Source organism: Zalophus californianus, chromosome 6 (genome assembly GCF_009762305.2).
Source record: "Zalophus californianus isolate mZalCal1 chromosome 6, mZalCal1.pri.v2, whole genome shotgun sequence".
Taxonomy (NCBI): Eukaryota; Metazoa; Chordata; class Mammalia; order Carnivora; family Otariidae; genus Zalophus; species Zalophus californianus.
The window spans coordinates 97,536,941-97,557,954 of record NC_045600.1 but is presented as its reverse complement, the minus strand read 5'-3'; the positions used below and the strand labels follow the sequence as shown (position 1 = coordinate 97,557,954).

The 21,014-nt window shown below is 33.7% G+C and overlaps 1 protein-coding gene across 9 annotated transcripts in view; it reads left to right on the top strand.

Moving 5' to 3' along the window:
* Positions 1 to 21,014, top strand: part of ZNF280D (zinc finger protein 280D) — a 131,628-nt gene that overhangs the window by 22,508 nt on the left and 88,106 nt on the right. For all 9 annotated transcript variants that reach the window (XR_003515561.2, XM_027568947.2, XM_027568950.2 and 6 more), the window contains 4 exons: positions 879 to 1,025; positions 3,588 to 3,653; positions 3,752 to 3,891; positions 11,573 to 11,690. Coding sequence is in view for 8 of the 9 variants with exons in the window: in XM_027568947.2 (XP_027424748.1) it covers positions 879 to 1,025; positions 3,588 to 3,653; positions 3,752 to 3,891; positions 11,573 to 11,690 (471 nt within the window). In the remaining variant the exon portion in view is untranslated. The remainder of the gene's footprint in view (positions 1 to 878; positions 1,026 to 3,587; positions 3,654 to 3,751; positions 3,892 to 11,572; positions 11,691 to 21,014) is intronic.

The following is a 21,014-nucleotide window of genomic DNA, read 5'->3' as shown; positions in this document are numbered from 1 at the left end:
TTTTTCTCTTTTTCTCTTTTTCTCTTAGCTCCCCCTCTGGGGATATTATGATTTTTTAAAAAAACTGAATTAAATTTTGGCTTTCATATTTTTAATCTGATTTTTTCCTGAATATTTTTATAAAATTCTTATCTAGTATCTCTAAAGATGCTAATATATTGTCTTTAATATTTTGCTCTCTGCATTATCTCTTTTCCTTAGGATTCTTTATCTTTTTATTGATTTGGTCTAAAAGACTGGAGGTTTTCCTGAAATTTCTGGTACTTATTGATTGTCCATAAATATTTAAGAGTGAGGTACTAAAATTCTACCTAGGAGCTCTGTGCTTGGTCAGAACTTCTAGGGTGGTGTATGTTCATATTTACTCCACGTTCTTTGATCTGTTTCTTTAGGTAAGAAATGTCTAATTTGCCCTGAACAGAATAAGTCTCATTTTGTTCCCTTATTTTAGTCCAGTGCCTCATCCCTGCTTTGTGCCTGGAATTCCTGAATTTGGTTCAGTTTTTCTAGTATATCTCCTGTGAGTTACCTCTTCTTAGTTCATCTCCCCTTTGTTAATACTTTTTTCCCTGAGATAATGGTTAGGTGAAATCCTTTTTGTAGATAAAATTATACTCCAGGCATATGACTGGAACTCATTTTGACTGTTTCATGTAAATGACTACTGTCAACCATTATCTATTTATCTAAATTCATTAGTTTATGTCTTAGAGAATGAGCTCTGAGTTTCTCACTGTTGCTGCCATGAACTAACTACAAATATCAAGTCACGAATTGCTATTAGGGCTATTAAAGTAGATCTTAAATATACTGTGAATTTTAAAAAAATGTATTTCCTTTTTGAAAATAAGGTTTGCTTCTCTTCTTTTGAAAATTAGATAATTCAAAAATGGCAGAACTCTTTATGGAATGTGAAGAAGAAGAGTTAGAACCATGGCAGAAGAAAGTAAAAGAGGTTGAGGATGATGATGATGATGAGCCAATCTTTGTTGGAGAGATAACAAGTTCAAAACCAGCAATTTCAAGTAAGCATTTACTTTTAGTGGAGCCAGCTTTTATGAAATACTGTTTCTAATGGAAAAACTTGTGAACTGCCTTATAAGGTACTCATGTCCTTGTTCCTCTGTAAGGAGTTAGAGATGAAAGATTTGGTGAGAGGTGAGTGAGAATTACAGAATCAGGGTGAGGACATGATTTGAGGACTTGAGGAGGGAGGTAAAAGGTTAAAATACCAGATATGAGGAAAATAATAGTCTAAGATTAGCTGGTAACATGGGAGGTCTTTTGAAATTGGAAATCATAATTTTTAGTGGAGCCAAGTAACCTGTTTATCTGTTTATTTTCCCCACTTAAACCCAGAATTAGAGAACTGGAAGAGGTTCAAATACTTTTCTTCAAATGTCATAGTATACTAAATAAGTTTTAGTCTCAGACAGGGGTTCTCACATTCAGGCAACTACAATGTCATCATACATTGCTACAAAATACATAGGCAGAGAATAATTGCAGTCTCTAACCTGTGTGCCAACAGGGGCTGCAGCTTCTGACCACATTCATCTTCTACCAGCTCTCATTTATATTTATCAGATAGAAGAACACTGTCTACAGCCATGTACTTGGATGATGTAGCAGTTAGTTAATACTTAAATCTTTTATGGCTTTCTAGCAGAATATTTTGGTACCTTTGTGGATTATTAGATTTTAGAGTAGTTGGATTTGATGTTGTTAGAATGCTAAAGCAAAGACCAATGACACTTACTAAAATGTCCACTCAAAAATATAAAAAAGTACAGAGAAATAACATACAAATGTTAGGGCAGAAAGAGAAAATAGATCATTTCCAGTTGCAGGTACATGTTTATTTGTTTGCTTGTTTAAGCCAGGTGAATTTACCAAAGAATATGACCAGCATAATAGAGTTTTCTTATCAAGGCAGTGCTTAAAGGTATGATTAAGACACTACTTTTAAGTCTTCTGAAAGCTTGATTCTTTCTTCTATTTCCTGTAAACTTGGAATGGCATTTTTATTCAGTTTTATCAGAGGGAGGATCACTTAAATTCTCAATACCATTTCCTGTGGCAGATTGGTAATCTCTTAGGTTCTAAGTGGAGTGCCACTTTGATTATAAATTGAACTAGGCATGATGGCATGCTTTTTAATGATAGTGGAACAGGATTATATATTCTCTTAATTACTATTTCTAGTCATTGTGATCATTTTATAATGGATATTACCATATTATAAAATAGTTATTCAGATTATCTTACTGAAAAAAATAACAGTTAAGATCAAATTGAATTATACCAAGTAGTAGATGTTAACAGTATTCAACTAGAACAGTGCATATTAGTTTTAAAATAATTCTGTCAAAAAGGAGACTGACCCCAGTAAAAATTATTTTCTGGACTGTTATGCAGAATTTAAATGAATTTATTGTTGTTTTTGTGTAAGCCATAAAATATTTTAATGTATGGAATATGGGTTAAGTGTTTGTATAGAACTGCTAGAAAGGAGGGTAAAAACTTGTGTTTGTAGAATACAGCCACTAAAAAGTACTTTCACCAATAGTTCTTTGATGGTTTGAGTAATAATCTTGAATTTCTGAGTGAAAATGGTGTCAAGTTGTTTGAGCAGGTTTTTGTTCTGAGACATAGGTAGTGCTTAGGTATAGAGCACTGCATTGCCATTGTCAGAAAACAACCCTACTGTTGTGTGGCCCTGTACTTATAGAGTTATTTTATGGAATCTGGTTCTTTTTTACTATGAGAAAAAGGAAATTTTTATGAGGTTTTACTTGTTTTTGCTTTTACCTTTTTGTAACCAGCGATTTTTGGCAAATCCCCACTCTTCCCAATTTTAGTTTGACTAGGAAATAATCTAGAAGTTGCAGAAGTTCACGTGCATGCCAGAATCAGGAACTTTAAAGTGATCCTGAAAGTTCTATCAGGCTCAGATTGACTTCTGGTATACTGGTAGATTTGAAACCCCTTAAGTTATAAGGTACTCTGATAAACTGTTATTTTAGTTGGCACTCTCTGCTAGTTTTTCCTTTTCAGGACTCAAGATTAATGCTGCAGATAATCCAGTGAGATCCCTCATAAAGATACTTCCAAGGAAGGTGTGAATGGGATATGGAGGTTGGGTAGGGGTTTGGTTTTGAGTGATAGGAACCTGAGTGGATATAGCCCTGTCATCACTCAAAGAAAGATATATACGTTAATTATAGGTTATATATACATATATTTTTGGAAGATTTTTACTAATTATGTGAACTATTTCTTTGCCATAAAAGAAGCTTTGTAGAAAATTTGACTTATATGTAGTCACATTTATCAGTCTTTTACTTCTGACTTTTGCATTTTGAGTTACAGTTAGGTTGTTCTTATTCTATTAAAACAAGGCTAGTAATCTTGTTTCTTTAGTAGATAAAGATATGTATGTTTACAATTAACTGTATTTTAAGTGAGTGACAACTTATATACTCTTTCCAGGAATCTGTTTGATGGTTTTCAATTCATGATTTCTATTTTCTTAACATATATTTTATTCAAATAATGAATTTTAAAATAAATATAATTTTTTGTAGATATTTTGAATAGAGTAAACCCCAGCTCATATTCAAGGGGAATAAAGAATGGTGCACTCAGTCGAGGTACAGTATTACTTTACTATTTTACTTTTAAAGTGAAGTATTTTGACATCATTGGTTATATAAAAATATTTTAATGTATTATGTAATTTTAAATACAGGTATTACTGCTGCATTCAAGCCTACAAGTCAACACTACACGAACCCAACATCAAATCCAGTGGCTGCCTCGCCAGTAAATTTTCATCCTGAATCTAGATCTTCAGATAGTTCTGTTATTGTTCAGCCTTTGTCTAAACCTGTAAGTGTTTCTGAAACTACACAGCTCAGGGATACATTGGATATTACTTATCAGTGTAGACAATACCAATTAAAATTCTGGATTGTCATGGGTAGTCATCCAATAGAAGCATAATTAGCATCAGAAAATGTCACCATCTTTATGATAGCTTAGTCAGTACCCAGAGTAATAACTACAGGAACTACCCATGGAGCCGGTTCCTAAATCAGGTGACATGCTTAAATTAAATAGGTAAAGTATTGAAAATTGTGCTACAAAACATGAATAAAAGCATAATGTATATTGCATAGTGGAAAATTATTTATGATTGTAAATTGGGTCAGTTGTTCTTGGTTTTTAATTGGAAAAACTTTTGAGAGGACATTGTAGATTTTTATTCTGAAAATATATCTTCATAATTTAGTTTAAAAAACTCTAAACAAATAGTAATAGTTAATGGTAATAGTTAATATTTATTGAGTTGATATTTATGTGTAAGGCTTTGTTCTAAATGCTATACATAAATTAATCATTTAATTCTTAACCGTCCCTGTGAAGTATGCACTATTATTATTATTCCTGTTTTATAGTTGAGGAAATGGAGGCTCACAGAGGTTAAATTATTCACTCAAGGTCACACAGCTGGCAAAATGATATCTGGGATTTTGATCCAGACTAACCCCTAGTTTATATGTATTTACATACATATATACATATATGTTATATATAAATATATACTTAAAATGGAACCATTGCCTTAGTGCAGCAGTTTTCAGTGTGTAGTCTTCAGTCCCCTGGGGTTCCCCTGAGACTCTTTCATGGGTTTGGGAGTCAATACTATTGTTATAATAATACAAAGACACTATTTGCCTTTTCCGCCACGCTGACATGTGCATTGGTGATTCAAAAGTAATATTGGGTAAACTGCTGGTGCCTTAGTGTAAAATCAAGACAGTGGTACCAAGTATGAGTAGTTTTTGTATTCATTCCCACCATGCACTCCCAGTAAAATATATTCATACTTGGTTTCCTTGATGAAGTATTTACATGTTATTTTGTTAAATCTCTACCTTTGAATATGTGTCTTTTAAAAATATTTTGTGTGATGAAGTGGATAGTATGTGTCTGAAGTTTAATGGTTATCTTGAGGAAAAACACTTGTGTAATTGAAATGTGACCTAAACCACCCGCTTTTTAAAAATAGAAGACTACTTTTACTTGAAAGAATGACTGATAAACCATGGTATATTATTTTTGTGTATCAGTATTACCACAAACAGTGGTTTAAAACCACACACATTTATTATCTCATAGTTTCTATGGGTCAGGAGTCAGGTTATGGCTTAGCTGGATCCTCTGCTTCAGGGTGTCACAAGGCTACATTCAAGGTGTGGACTCTGAGGTTGCAGTCTCATCTGAAGCTTGACTGGAGAAGTATCTGCTTCCAAGTTCTCATGGTAATTGGCAACACTCAGTTTCTTAACGGTTGTCAGACTGAGAGTCTCTGGCTTTGCCAAGTGGGTCTTTCCCACATAGCTTATTTGCTCAAAGCCCACAGTAGAGAAAATCCTTAGCAGAATGGCATTATGATCTTATGTAATGAAGTCCCGTACACAAAGTCATGTATATCCTGTTACCTTTGCTGTATTCTGTTGGTTAGAAGTAAGTCACATGTCTTGCCTACACTAAAGGGAGGGAATCATGCAGGACATGAACACCAGGGGGTGGGAATCATTGAGACCACTTTAGAGTCTGTTTGCTACACATAGTGAGTGATTCAGTCTTGGTTATTTGGCAGGCATTTCTTCAAAACTGAACAAAGTGCACACTTAAAGGAAAACAGCTGATAGCATTTCTTGGGTAAAATTGAGCTTTCAAGCACAAATTAGAAATTTTGAAAACTTGTACCTGCCACTATGATCTTGACAGCTTCCCAGTACTTAAAGACTTTCCTCTCGGTGGTGCAATTAATAAATACGATTTTTTGATATTGTATAATGAATTCTGTGAACATTTGGAGGATCAGCATAATACAAAGAAACCAATATTTTTGAAATAACCAGTGCATGATGTTACAAAATGATACAGATAAAAGAGTGAGACTGACCAACAGATTTTAATGTAACAAAGTACAAAAAGTTTAATAGCTGGAAGTCAGATGCCACGTTACAGTAAACCCTTAAGAAAATACGAACTGTTGAATTTTGGTGTAGTATCAAAGAAGTATATCCATAGTTATCCTAAATTGCTATTAAAATACTCCCTTTTTCCACTATATATCTTTATGAAGCCAGCTTTTCTCTATATTTTTCAAGCAAAACAACATGTTCTAACAATTTGAAGGCAGAAGCAAATAGGAAACTATAACAGTTTTTGATTAAGCTAGATATTAAAGAGATTTTCAGAAATGTAAAACAGTACCACTCTTTTCACTTATTTTTTTGTGTTTGCAAGATAGTCACTTTTCATAAAAATGTTATTTATGTTAATCTGTAATGGATTTATTACTGTTACTTAAAATAAATAAATATTTTAAAAATTTCTCTCTTTTAATTTTTAATATGGTAAATATCAATAGGTATAACCCAAATAAATAAAAATTCTTTTGGGTCCTCCATAATTTTTAAATGTGTAAAGGGGTCCTGAAGCCAAGGAGTTAAGAGTACTCAAAGAAAAAGTTACCCCAAATGTAAAGATTCTTTGCTATTAGTTGGAATTGAATTAACTCAGTGGTTTTGTCATGCTTATTGTAAGCTATTTGGCACTGGCTTTAGAGAAATAATAAATTTTAATGAAAGTGTTTGTTCTTTTGACAGTAATTCCCTTATTATCTCCCAAAGCACCTGTAAATTTTCTTGTAAATACTCAAGTTCAAAACCAGAATTGAATCCAAATATTGTTGTAGGAATAATCCATTTTTCCTGTATTTCGTATCATATTACTATTAGGTAATCTGCACATCTGTTAGCACTAAAAACTGATATTTTGAGGTGTTATTTTTCATAGAAGAGTTATTTTAATTGTAATTTATTTAACAATGAAAAGGAAGCCTACAGATTTTTAAATCTATGGCTAAGTAAATTCAACTCCCACTTATATTTTGAAGATGTTATGTATCATAAAAGAATAGGTTTAGGCAAATGTTTCTCTCTCCCTGAGTTGTTATTACTTGAGATAATAACTATCTGAAATAATAACTAATAGTGATATAAGCCCTGGACCAGTAGTTTAAAAAACTTAGATTGAAGCAAGAGACTTGAATGCTGATTCAGCCTTGTTTAATAAGCATTGTTGAAACCTCTCTGAGCCTCATTTTCTTCATTTCTAAAATGAGATATTTTACCCAGACCACAGACTCGCAAGCTTGGATCCTAAGGTTCTGCAGGTTATTCCTAATATTTCAAAAGATGGAAAGCTACTTAAAATGTAAAGATCTTTTGCTCTTAGTTGGAATCAAATTAACTCAGTGTACTTTTCATAAGTTGTGGCTTTTGCAGGATAGAAAATTGGAAAAAGAAACTTTACTATTTAATTCAGTTTGATAAATAAAAATCTTTCCAGCATTGGACCCAGTGAGAAAAAAAAAACAAAAACAACAAAGGGAAGGTGTGTATATTTGGTGTTATAAAAGTTAGAAACTAGAACTATTTCTGAGATGTTTATTTCTCTGGGCATAGTTTTGTTTATTTATTTTTTATTATTATGTTCAGTTAGCCAATATATAGTACATCATTAGTTTTTTCTGATGTAGTGTTAAACAATTCATTAGTTGCGTATAGTTTTAAAATCAAAACACCTCAATTGGTGTTTCCCAATCTTGGTAAGTTTTTAAAAGGCGAGGTTGTGCCAGTTGGTCTGGGTGGGTCCTGGAAATGGTGTATTGTAAGAAAAAACTCTTCAAGTCATTCTAATGTGCAAAGTTAAGAATGACAGACTTATTCTGGGATGAATTGAGACTCCTATTTAAGGGAATTTACTCAATTTTGGAAGCCACTGCTTTTAATAAATTATAATTACAGTTTTTCATTGTGTGTGTGTGTATGTATGTGTGTGTGTTTACTTTTTCATGGAATATCTCTATACTTCAACATCTATTTCAGAACTCTCACAGATAGCAGGGATATATTATTACTTACAGTAAAGTCAGTGTGATCTCGCTTAAGGGTATAGCTTTGGAATCAGTGATATATTATTATCACTTAGAGTAAAGTCAGTGTGATCTAGCTTAAGGGTATAGCTGGGTTCTCATTACAGCTCCATCAATAACAAGCAGGACTGTATTGGGAGCCTTATATAACTACACCTAACCTTAGTTTACCTGTTTATAAAATAGGGTAATATTAGTTTTTTTATTAGTAATGTTGTGACAACTATTTGATTTAATACATACCTGAATCATGAAGTACAATTGCATTTAAAACACAATTGTGACTATTATTTCAGTTTGAAAGGTGAATAACTTGAAGCTCAGAAGTGACTTGCCCAAGGTATATAGTTAAATGTGCTGGTCTTCTGAATCCAAGTCTAGTGTCTATTCTACCCTTATTATTGTATTTGATATCTTTCTGAACTTTTTATATTTTCCCTGTTGGAGAATTATTTTAACCAGTTATTGTTGAACAATGTGTGCCTGCTCGCTGAAATTCTAGAGCTTAATTAACCAGAATTTCCTAATAAAGTGTTTGAGAGTATTTTTATACTTCTGTTAAAGAACTATTTTGGAAAATACGAGTGAATATTTTCCATTTTGTAAGTGCAAATATTTGGAGAAAATATTTATTATGAAATAAGATTGAGCTTGGTTATGCATTTTTTATATTACATGTTAAGGTTCAAATGCAGATTTTGGTTTGTTAGGCCTCAAATTGTAGAAGTGGTTTGAGTTGCTTTGATACCTATTTCCATAACTTCTTTTTTGTTTAAACAACTACTATTTATTTACTTATTTATTTGGTATTTTATTTATTCTGCAATTTATGCAGAGTGCGGTGAGGAAAGCTCATCTCTTTTTAAAATTTTAAAAATTTATTATTGAGGTATAATTGATATCCAACATTATGTTAATTTCAGGTGTATAACATAATGATTTGACATTTATTTATATTGCAAAATGTTCACCACAATCTAGTTAACATCTATCACCATATGTAGTTACAGAATTTTTTTTCTTGTGATGAGAAATTTCAAGATCTACACTCTTAGCAACTCTGAAGTATGCAATACGGTATTATTATCTATAGCCGTCATGCTGTACGTTACATCCCCATGACTAATTTATTCCATAACTGAAAGTTTATACCTTTTGACTCCCTTCATTCATTTCCATAACTTAACAAACCGATGTCAATAGAAAAGTTAGTAGCAAACTAAAATTCTGAAAACTTAATTATCCCTTAGTTAATAAGCACAAACCAAATAAAACCTTTGTGTTTCTATCTTTAATATTTATTTTGGAGAGAAGTTTAGAAAGAAGGGTACACACTATATTTTGAATTCCCCTCCCCCCCCGCAGCATAGTATAGAGTATATAAAATCAGGACCATACTGTGTATATAAATATGTATTCCTCTTTTTTCTCTGAACATTCTACTGGGATTATGCTTTTGGATATTGCTCAAAAACATAGTATTAGTGTTTACATGATAGTCTATCCTAATTTATTTAACCATTCTTTTGTTGGACATACAGATTTTAATTTTTTGTTATTAAAAAGAATTCTCACTAAACATCTTCGTTTCCTTATCGTAAATTTTTAAAGTGGAATAATTGGACCAAATGATGTGAACTTAATAGAGCCTTTGATAGCTGCTGCCAACATATTCATGCAAAAATGTTGTACCAAAATATAACCTCTACTTTGCCAATAGTGAATGTTACCATTACTTTTTAATTTTTAAATTTTTATTTCAAGCTAATTTTAGACTTACAAGAAAAATAATAGAGTTCTCATATGTGCCTTATCTAGTTTCCCCTAATGCTAACATTTTATGTATCATGAGCAGGTAATTAACATTACACTTCAAACCTTAATTGAATTTTACCAGTTTTTCAATTAATGCCAGTTTCCATTCCCAGAATCCTATTCAGGATCACACTTTGCAGTTAGTTTTTTTTCTTAGTCTTATATTTTTCTGTACTCATTCTTTTTCTTTCATGACTTGAATACTTTTAAGAGGAGTATCCAGTTACTTTGTATTACATATTATTATCTTTACAACAGAGCCAATTCAGTAGTTAAAAATTGCCACTGCCTTTATTTGCATTTCTTTGACTAGTAAGTTGGAAAAAAGTTTTTTTATGTATCGGTCATTTGTATTTTGCTTTTGAAGTGTCTCAGTTTATAGCCTTTGCCCATTTTTCTCTTAAGGTAAGATTTTATTTATTTATTTGACAGAGACACAGTGAGAGAGGGAACACTAGCAGGGGAATGGGAGAGGGAGAAGCAGGCTTCCTGCCTAGCAGGGACCCGGATGTGGGATCATGACCTTAGCCGAAGGCAGACGCTTAATGACTGAGCCACCCAGGCACCCCTCCCTTTTGATTTTTAAGCATTGTTAATCCTAAAACTTTTGCTTGTTGTATATTATGACATATAGAATGGTCCAGAATTCACTCTGAGCACTTACTCTACAACGATGGTCTTTTAAAAATAGAATTGGAATATATTTTGTGAGTGTGTCTGTCAGTATATTTAATATATAATAGTATTGGTGTATACATCCTTAAATTGATCACACTTTTCATAATTATACTAAACATCTATGTGTGCTAACACAAATTTATACTACCTAATTCTTGAGCACATTATCATTCATCTCATACTTTTCACTCTTCTTGAGATCATCTTTTCTGGGACTATCTTTTCTCCTGACGGAAAGGATAAAATTTCTCTTGAGCCCAAAGGCTTCCAGGAGCAGAGCAGCTGTCCCAGATTATTCCTATAAATAGCTTTCATTCTAACCCATTTGCCTGGCTTTCTTATTTGGGTTTACCCTGTTGACCAGGCAGCTTTCATATTTGCCCTTTGAGATGGGAGATTACCCCAATCTCGCATGGCTTTATGTGGAATAGCAGGAAGAGTGGTGGGGGACCCATTCTTTCTTTTCCTGACCCTTGCCTTATAAATTTTTCCAATAAATATGATTCTAAAACTCAAATCAGGTGCTATATTCATCCCTAATCCTGATGCACAATATTGCAGGTTGATTCCTAATTTGTTTGCCCTGATACTTTGTCTGGGGGGCTTACAGAGATACAGAAGCTTTTAAATTTGTACTTATGTCAGTATGTTTTCCTGTTTTTTTCCTTTTACACATAGATTTTGCGAAGTTTTACTGTTTGCTCTTTGATGGGAATACTGCATTTTTAGTAGCTCTCTAGAGTGTATCAATCCTGCTGATTTAAAATGGGTATATATGTTTCCTTTCTCTTGAAAAAAAAACAGACTAGAATTTGCCCTGTTTTAATTGGCTAGTTAGGAACAAACCAGCTATAAGTAAGAGCTTGCTTTCAGTTTTAGTAGATGATGATTTTGACGGATAGTAATAATTACCTCTGTGTTTTATAACTTACTAATTACTGAGTCATCAAAGTTATTCTTATTGACATACACTTAAATTTACCTTTATAAAAGCTTATGAAACAAAATAATTCTAACTATGGTAAGTGAATGTAACATTCTTCCTTTGAAATATTTTAACAGGGTTATATAACAAACTCATCACGAGTTGTGTCTAATAATTCTTCAGAGTTACTGTTTGACTTGACCCAGGATACAGGATCATCACATTACCAGGGGGGACCAACACTTTCTATACCAGGTTGGTTTTAGCGCTTTTAAAAAAAATTATAAGAAGAAAGTTGATGAATATGTATATGGAATTGACTTTCTGTTTTCAAGTTCATGCCTTCATGTTAAGTTTTTCATATATTGTTAAGTGGAGTGGTGCTAACAATTCTTGAATGACTTTCTTGGTGACTTTTTTTTTTCCCCCTTGGGTGATTTTAAATAAAATCTTATTTAGTAATAAGATGCACAGTAAGAAGGGCACATGATGTAATAAGCACTGGGTGTTACATAAGACTGATGAATCACTGAACTCTACCTCTGAAACTAATAATATTCTATATGTTAATTGAACTTAAATAAAAATATATTTTAAAAATAATAAGATGTTTTATTTTTTCCTGTTAATTAAGTAGGCTAACCAGCTTTGAATTTGTTCTCACTTGGCACTAAAAATGGGCTGAAAAATGAAAATAACTTCTGTAAGTTATAGAAGTCTTTGATATCCTAAATACTCTGTTAAAATAAGTATTAGTTTTTATGGTTATAGTGTGTAAAAGTATATGGTTACAAATAATTTCCTAATTAGATTAGTGTCTTTCTATTCAGTAGAGGCTTTAGATAGTACAGTTACATATGATTATAGAGTGCTGTTACAAAGTGGCACAATAAATTTGTATATAGCCATTACTCAGTAAGTGCCCATTGGAGGAATATGAAATTTCCCTGTTAAGGTGGAATTAAAGTTCTTTGTATACTGAAACATAGTTCTTCATTAACCTAAAATAAATTAGTGTGCTATGAAAGAATTTCATCTAATTGAAAATTCCCTGTAATCAAGGCAATTACTCTTTGTATATTAGCAGTTTTGGTATATTTCCAATATTTGACAAAATAGAGATAAACAAGATTTGGGGGGAATTTTTAGATTATTTACTAACAAATCAGTGTGGAGAATCTACCAAACCCTCCCCCAATTTTTTTATTGTAATATTAGTGCCTAAAATGTTTTTCCATTTAAATAATATTTAGTTGATATTCACTCCTTTGGGTGTCACTTAAATACTTACAATATCTAGTTAGGAAAATAGGTAAGAACCAAAAGAAACAAGGAGAAAAATTGCTGTCTTAAGTTTGGTTTTACAAAACACAAGGACTTTATTAATAGAAAAAGTCTGAATTCTTAAAACTTCTTGGGAGTAAAGGCAATGACTCCTGCTCTACCTCTAAGTTTTCTGCTGTGGAGAGAGACATTAGCCTGAGCAGTAAGTAGGATGATGAAGAAGATGTAGATTTGAACTACTATTCTTAAGATTTTTGTAGTCTTCATTAAGTCTTTACAGTTCAGTCTTCTCATATTGTTAAAATGGAGATTTTATTTTTCTTATTTAATGCATTCATTCTCCAGGCCTGGAGTCAGCCATTGGGAGATAAAATTTTAATTCTCATTCTACTTTAGTCACGGCTTTTTGAGGCACAAATAAGATAAATAAAATGTGAAATGTATTATGAACTTTAAAGGACTTGACAACAGTTGGTATGAATGATAATATGTGCTTCATGTTCAGTAGCATGATTAACTGACCACTGTCCAGTGATCACAGATATTTGCAGAAGACTGGATTTGAGCTTGTTTTTGAAAGGATTTTTACTGGCAGAGAGAGAGCCCTGTTTGGTGTAGAAAACAACACAAACCAAAGACGACAGGGATGAATAAAGGGTCAGAATTTAAAACCCTTAAATGGAGGCACCTGAGTAGGCACCTGAGTGGCTAAGTCGGTTAAAAGGCTGCCTTGGCTCAGGTTGAGACCCCAGGGTCCTGGGATCCAGCCCAGCCAGGGCTGCCTGTGCTCAGCCAGGAGTCTGCTTCTCCTTCTGCCCCTCCACCCCCAAAACTCATGTGCTCTCTCTCTCTCTCTGCTTTCTCTCAAATAAATAAATAAGATCTTTATAAATAAATAAAATTCTTAAATGCAGAGTGATTTTATTTCTTATGTTAAAAAGTTCTTATAGTATAAAACTATATACTCTACTGTCTACTATCTACTGTCCAGCCTGTTATATAAGCAGATGCTTAATCAAAATATCAACATTCATTGGCTTTTCACGTAACCTAAGCATCTCACAAGACTGCTACTGTGAGGGGCACCTGGGTGGCCCAGTCAGTTAAGTGCCTTTGGCTCAGGTCATGATCCTGGGGTCCTGTGATCGAGTCCCCAGTTGGGCTCCCTGCTCAGCAGGGAGCCTGCTTCTCCCTCTCCCTCTCCCTCTCCCTGCTGCTCCCCCTGCTTGTGTTCTCTCTCTCTCTCTGTCAAATAAATGAATAAAATCTTTTAAAAAAAAAAGAATGCTATTATGATTACACAGATCTTTTCCAAGTACCCATATTATAGCCATCAATAATCACGTGCCTTGAAGATGGGAAAAAAATATATTTTTATGTTCACAGAATGAAACAGAGGAACCAACTAGTATAATACTCTTTTTTCTGGCATGTTTCCTCGTATTAAAAAGCTGACAGGTGAATCTATTAGAATTTTTTTCCTCTAAAGTAAGTTAAAATATAAAGTATTTCGTTAGTAATGATAATAGCTGTCATTTATTGTTGAATGCTTTCTATGTGCCAGATGTGTGGGTGCTTTTTAAAAGTAAGATACAAAATATTTTTTTAGTAACGATAATGTCATTTATTACTGAATTCTTTGTGTCAAATGTTGTGTTGAGTGCTTCAAATACATTATCTTATTTGATCTTAAAACAGTTCTGTAAAATAAGGCATTAAAACTTGTTTTACAAAAGAGGAAACTGAGGCTCAGAGAAGTTAAATAAACCAAGAATACATAGCTAGTCAGTGACAGAGCTTGAATTTCAACTTATACTGTGTATTTTAAAGGCCTGAAATATTTCTAATATGTTTACTGCTTCTAATTTTAGTGTACAGTTGAGAACATTAAAATATAGTGTGCAGTTTTAGAATCCTTATTACCAAGTAGTTGTGTGTTTTTTTCAAAAAAAATTTGCCTGACCTGGTTATAGCCTGAATATCCCTATTTCTCTTGCTAAGGCTTGAATAGGTCTAAAATCCTTTAGCCTTAAGGTGATGGTTTTCAAACTGAAAACTTTTTACGAATAAAATTCCTGTGCAAACAAAATTGTACTCAGAAGTCTAATAAAATATAAAAGAGTTCTTCTGTCAGACATAACCAATATATTCCCTAAAATGAGCCCTTTAGGCTCCAGGAACATAATTTGAAAACCATTGTATTAACTCCTTCCATTATGAGCCCTTTCATATTGAGGTATTATCATTCAAGATTAGTTTTTCCACTTTGTACTTTCCACTTTTGTAGTTTTTCCACTTTGAATAAATGGATAGTATAACCTAAAGCCATGAGTAGACCCCCTCTTTGTTAGGTGGAAAAAGAACTAACATTCCATTAGACATTTTAAATAAATAAAGTGGGTCTTTCTAGATTTTTAGAATAAAATTTTTCTTTTGTAAACTACAGTGTACTTAAAACATTGAAAAGTGATTCATTTGTAGAAACTTAGTTTGGAGTATTCTCTGCTTTAATTTTTTCTTTTCTTTTTGCTTGGGGTATTTTGGTCTGGCTTCTTTCATAATTGCTGTTTATATATTCCTTTATTTGAAGCCGTATTTAGTATTTTCTTGCATAGAGAGATTATTTCATGAATTATTTGAATATATATAGTCCATAATAGATGTTTGTATAATTTTTATACCTCTGACTTTTAAAAAAATTATTTCTTAAAAATTAAATTAATTAAACCCCTGACTTTTAAAAAATTATTTCTTAAAAAATTAAAAAATTAAATATTTCTTAAAAATTAAATTAAATCTTTAAAAATTAAATCAAGTTTTTATTTATTTATTTATTTTTAAAAGATTTTATTTATTTATTTGACAGAAAGAGACACAGAGAGAGAGGGAACACAGGCAGGGGGGAGTGGGAGAGGAAGAAGCAGGCTTCCCGCTGAGCAGGGAGCCCGATACGGGGCTCGATCCTACGACCCTGGGATCATGACCTGAGCTGAAGGCAGATGCTTAACCGACTGAGCCACCCAGGTGCCTCTCAAGTTTTTGTTTAAATTCCAGTTAACGTACAGTGTAATATTAGTTTCAGGTGTAGAAATCAGTGATTCAGCACTTACATACAACACCTGGTGCTCATCACAACAACTGTCCTCCTTAATGCCCATCACCTAACCCATCCTTTCACCTACCTCCCCTCTAGTAATCATCAGTTTGTTCTCTTCCTTAAGAATCTGTTTCTTGGTTTGCCTCACTTTCTTTTTCTTTTTTCCTCTATGTTCATTTGTTTTGTTTCTTAAATTCCACATATGAGTGAAATCATGTGCTATTTGTCTTTGTCTGACAGACTTATTTCACTTAGCATAATACTCTTTAGCTCTATCCTTGTCATTGCAAATGGCAAGATTTCATTCTTTTTTATGTCCGAGTAAGATTCCAGTGTGTGTGTGTGTGTGTGTGTGTGTGTGTGTGTGTGTGTGTGTGTGTGTGTGTGTGTGTGTGTGTGTGTATCACATCTTTATCCACTCATCAGTCGATGGACATTTGGGCTCTTTCCATAATTTGGCTATTGATAATGTTGCTATAAATATTGGGGTGCATGTATCCCTTCTAATTAGTATTTTTATATCCTTTGGGTAAATACCTAGTAGTGCAATTGCTGGATGGTGGATGGTAGGATAGTTCTAGTTTTAATTTTTGAGGAACCTCCATACTGTTTTCCAGAGTGGCTGCCCCATTTTGCATTCCCACCAACTGTGTAAGAGGGTTCCCCTTTCTCTGTATCCTTGCCAACATCTGTTGTTTCCTGTGTTGTTAATTTTAGCCATTCTGACTGGTATGAGGTGATATCTCATTGTAGTTTTGATTTGTATTTCCCTGATGATGAGTGATGTTGAGCATCTTTCATGTGTTTGTTGGTGATCTGTATGTCTTCTTTGGAAAATGTCTGTACATGTCTTCTTACCATTTTTGAAATGGATTATTTGTTCTTTGGGTGTTAAGTTTGATAAGTTCTTTATAAATTTGGGGTACTACCCCTTTAATAGATAGGTCATTTACAAATATCTTCTCCCATTCCGAAGATTGCCTTTTAGTTTTACGGATTGTTTCATTTGCTGTGCAGAAGAAGCCTTTTATTTTGATGGAGTCTTTCTTTTTTTAAGATTTTATTTATTTATTTGACAGAAAGAGATACAGCGAGAGAGGGAACACAAGCAGGGGGAGTGGAGAGGGAGAAGCAGGCCTCCTGCCGAACAGGGAGCCCGATGCAGGGCTCGATCCCAGGACCCTGGGATCATGACCTGAGTGGAAGGCAGACGCTTAACGACTGAGCCACCCAGGCGCTGCTTGATGGAGTGTTAATAGTTTGCTTTTGTTTTCCTTTCACAGGAGGCATATCTAGGAAGAAGTTGCTATGGCCAATGTCAGAGAGGTTACTGCCTGTATTCTCCTCTAGGATTTTGATGGTTTCCTGTATCACATTTAGGTCTTTCATCCAGTTTGAATTTATTTTTGTGTATGATGTAACAAAGTGGTCTAGTTTCATTCTTTGGATATAGCTGTCCAGTTTTCCCAACACCATTTGTTGAAGAGACTGTCTTTTTTTTTTATTTTTTAAAAATAATTTATTCATTTGACAGAGAGCGAGCACAAGCAGGGGGAGTGGCAGGCAGAAGGAGAGGGAGAAGCAGGCTCCTTGTTGGGTGGGGAGCCTGATGTGGGACTCGATCCCAGGACACTGGGATCATGACCTCAGCTGAAGGCAGACGCTTAACTGACTGAGCCACCCAGGCACCTCAGACTGTCTTTTTTCCATTGGGTATTCTTTCCTGCTTTGTTGGAGATGAATTGACGATATAACTGTGGGTTCGTTTCTGGGTTTTCTATTCTGTTCCATTGATCTATGTGTCTGTTTTTGTGCCAGTACCAGTCTTGATGACTACAGCTTTGTAATGTAGATTGAAATTCGAATTGTGATGCCTCCAGCTTTGATTTTCTTTTTCAAGACTGGTTTGGCTATTCAGGGTCTTTGTGGTTCCATACAAATTTTAGGATTGTTTGTTCTAGCTCTCTGAAAAATCCTGGTGGTGTTTGATAGGAATTGCATTAAATGTGTAGATTGCTTTGGGTAATATAGACATCTTAATAATATTTGTTCTTCCAATCCATGAGCATGGAACATTTTTCCATTTCTTTGTGTCCTCTTCAATTTCTTTCATCAGTGTTTTATAGTTTTCAGAGTACAGATCTTTTATTTCTTTGGTTAGGTTTATTCCTAAAGTATCTTATGGTTTTGGGTACAATTGTAAATGGGACTGATTCCTTGATTTCTCTTTCTGCTGCTTTATTATTGGTGTATAGAAATGCAACATATTTCTGTATGTTGATTTTGTATCCTGCAACTTTACTGAATTCATGTGTCAGCTCTAGCAATGTTTTGGTGGAGTCTTTTGGGTTTTCTGTATAAAGTATCTTGTCATCTGCAAATAATGAAAGTTTGGCTTCTTTAGGATGGCTCCTGTTTTTTTTTGTTGTCTGATTGCTGTGGCTAGGAGTTCCAATACTATGTCAAATAACAGTGGTAAGAGTGGTAATCCTTGTCTTGTTCCTAACTGTAAAGGAAAGGCTTTCAGTTTTCCCCCATTGAGGATGATAATTAGCTGTGGGTTTTTCGTATATGGCCTTTATGATGTTGAGGTATGTTCCCTCTATCCCTACTTTGTTGAGAGTTTTTGTTATGATTGGGTGTTGTACTTTGTCAAATGCTTTTTTTGCATCTATTGAGAGAATCATATGGTTCTTACCCTTTCTTTTATTAATGTGGTGCATCACATTGATTTGTGAATATTGAATCACCCTTGCAGCCCAGGCATAAATCCCACTTGATTGTGGTGTGTGATACTTTTAATTTACTGTGGGATTTGATTTGCTAGTATTTTATAGAGAATTTTTGCATCCATGTTCTTGAGGGATCTTGGCATATAGTTCTTCAGTAGTGGAGTCTATTTTTTGGAATAGTTTGAGAAGAATAAGTATTAACTCTTCTTTAAATGTTTGGTAGAATTCTTCTGTGAAGCCATCTGGCTCTGGACTTTTGTTTGTTGGGAATTTTTTTGATTACTGATTCAGTTTCTTTACTGGGTTATCGGTCTGTTCAAGTTTTCTATTTCTTCCTATTTCAGTCTTGGTAGTTTATATATTGTAGGAATTTATCCATTTCTTCCAGGTTGTCTGATTTGTTGGCATATAGTTTTTCATAATATTCTCTTATAATTGTTTGTATTTTTGAGGTGCTGATTGTAATTTCTCTTCTCTTGTTTGTGATTTTCTTTATTTGGGTCCTTTGTTTCTTTGATAAGTCTGGCTAGGAGCTTATCAATTTTACTGATTTTTTTTCAAAGAGCCAGCTCCTGGTTTCATTGATCTATTGTTGTTGTTGGTTTTTTTTTTTAAGTAGTTTCTATATCATTTATTTCTGCTTTAATCTTTATTCTTTCCCTTCTTCTGCTGACTGTAAGCTTCATTTATTGTTCTTTTTCTAGCTTTTTTAGGTGTAACGTTAGGTTGTTTATTTGAGATTTTTCTTGCTTCTTAAGGTAGGCCTGTATTGTTATATACGTTCCTCTTATGACCGCTTTTGCTGCATCTCAAAGCTTTTTGACCACTGTGTTTTCATTTTCATTTGTTTCCATGTATTTTTTAATTTCTTCTTTGATTTCCTGGTTGACCATTCATTTTTTAGTAGCATTTTGTTTAATCTCCATGTGTTGTGGTCTTTCCAAGTTTTTTCTTGTAGTTGACTTCAAGTTTCATAGCATTGTGATCAGAAAATTTGCATGGTGTGATCTCAGTCTTTTTGTACTTGTTGAGGCCTGATTTGTGACCTAGTATGAGGTCTATTCTGGAGAATGTCCCTAGCACATTTGAAAAGACTGTGTATTCTGCTGCTTGAGGGTGGAATGTTCTGAATATATCTGTTAAGTCCTATCTGTTCCAGTGTGTCATTCAGAGCCATTGTTTCCTTGTTGGTTTTCTGGTGAGATGATCATTGTAGTGAGTGGGGTGTTAAAGTTCCCTATTATTATTATATTATTATCCACGAGTTTCTTTAATTTTGTTATTAATTGCTTTATATATTTGGGTGCTCCCATGTTGGGGGCATAAATATTTACAGTTGTTAGATCTTGTTGTATAGACCCCTTTATTATGATATTGTGACCTTTTTCATCTCTTATTACAGTCTTTGGTTTGAAATCTAGTTTGTCTGATACAAGTATTGCTACTCCGACTTCCTTTTGATGTCCATTTGCACGATAAATGTTTTTCCATCCCCTCAACTTTCAATCTTCAGGTATCTTTGGGTCTAAAAAGAGTCTCTGGTAGGCAACATATAGTAGGGTCTTTTTTTTTTTTAATCCATTCTGACACCCATTGTCTTTTGATCGGAGCATTTAGTCCATGTACATTCAGAGTAATTATTGATAGACATGTCTTTAGGGCCATTTTATTACTTGTTTTGTTGTTGTTTGTGGAGATTTTCTCTGTTCCTTTCTTCTCTTTGTCACTTTTTGTCTTTCCATTCAAGAGTCCCTTTTAATATTTCTTGCAGGGCTGGTTTAGTGGTCATGAACTCCTTTAGTTTTTGTTTGTCAGGGAAACTCTTTATCTCTCCTTCTTTTCTGAATGATAGCCTTGCTGGATAGAAATTTTTGGCTACAGATTTTCCCCATTCAGCACTTCGAATATCTCATGCCACTCTCTTCTGGCTTGCCAGATTTCTGTGGTGAGATCTGCAGCTAGCTTTATGGGTCTTCCCTTGTAAGTTAGGGACTTTTTTGTTTTGCTGCTTTTAGAATATTTTTTATGACTGTATTTTGCAAATTTAATTACAATATGTCTTGGTGTTGGCCTGCTTTTGTTGATTTTGATAGGAATTCTCCATGCTTCCTGGATGTGGATGTCTGTTTCCTTCCCTGGATTAGGGAAGTTTTCAGCTGTTAGTTCCTTAAATAAGTTTTCTGCCCCCTTTTCTCTCTCCTTCTTGTGGGATTCCTATAATGTGAATGTTATTACATTTAATGGAGTCACTGAGTTCTCTATGTCTATTCTCATTATGCATAATTCTTCTTTTCTTTTGTTCAGCTTCATTATTTTCTATAGTTCTATCTTCTGTATCACTTACTCATTCCTTTGCTTCTTCCATCCTTGTGTTTTCTGCATCCAGTCTGTTTCAGATCTCAGTTATTGCATTTTTCATTTCTGACTGATCGTTTTTTAACTGTTTTATCTCTGTGGTAAGGGCCT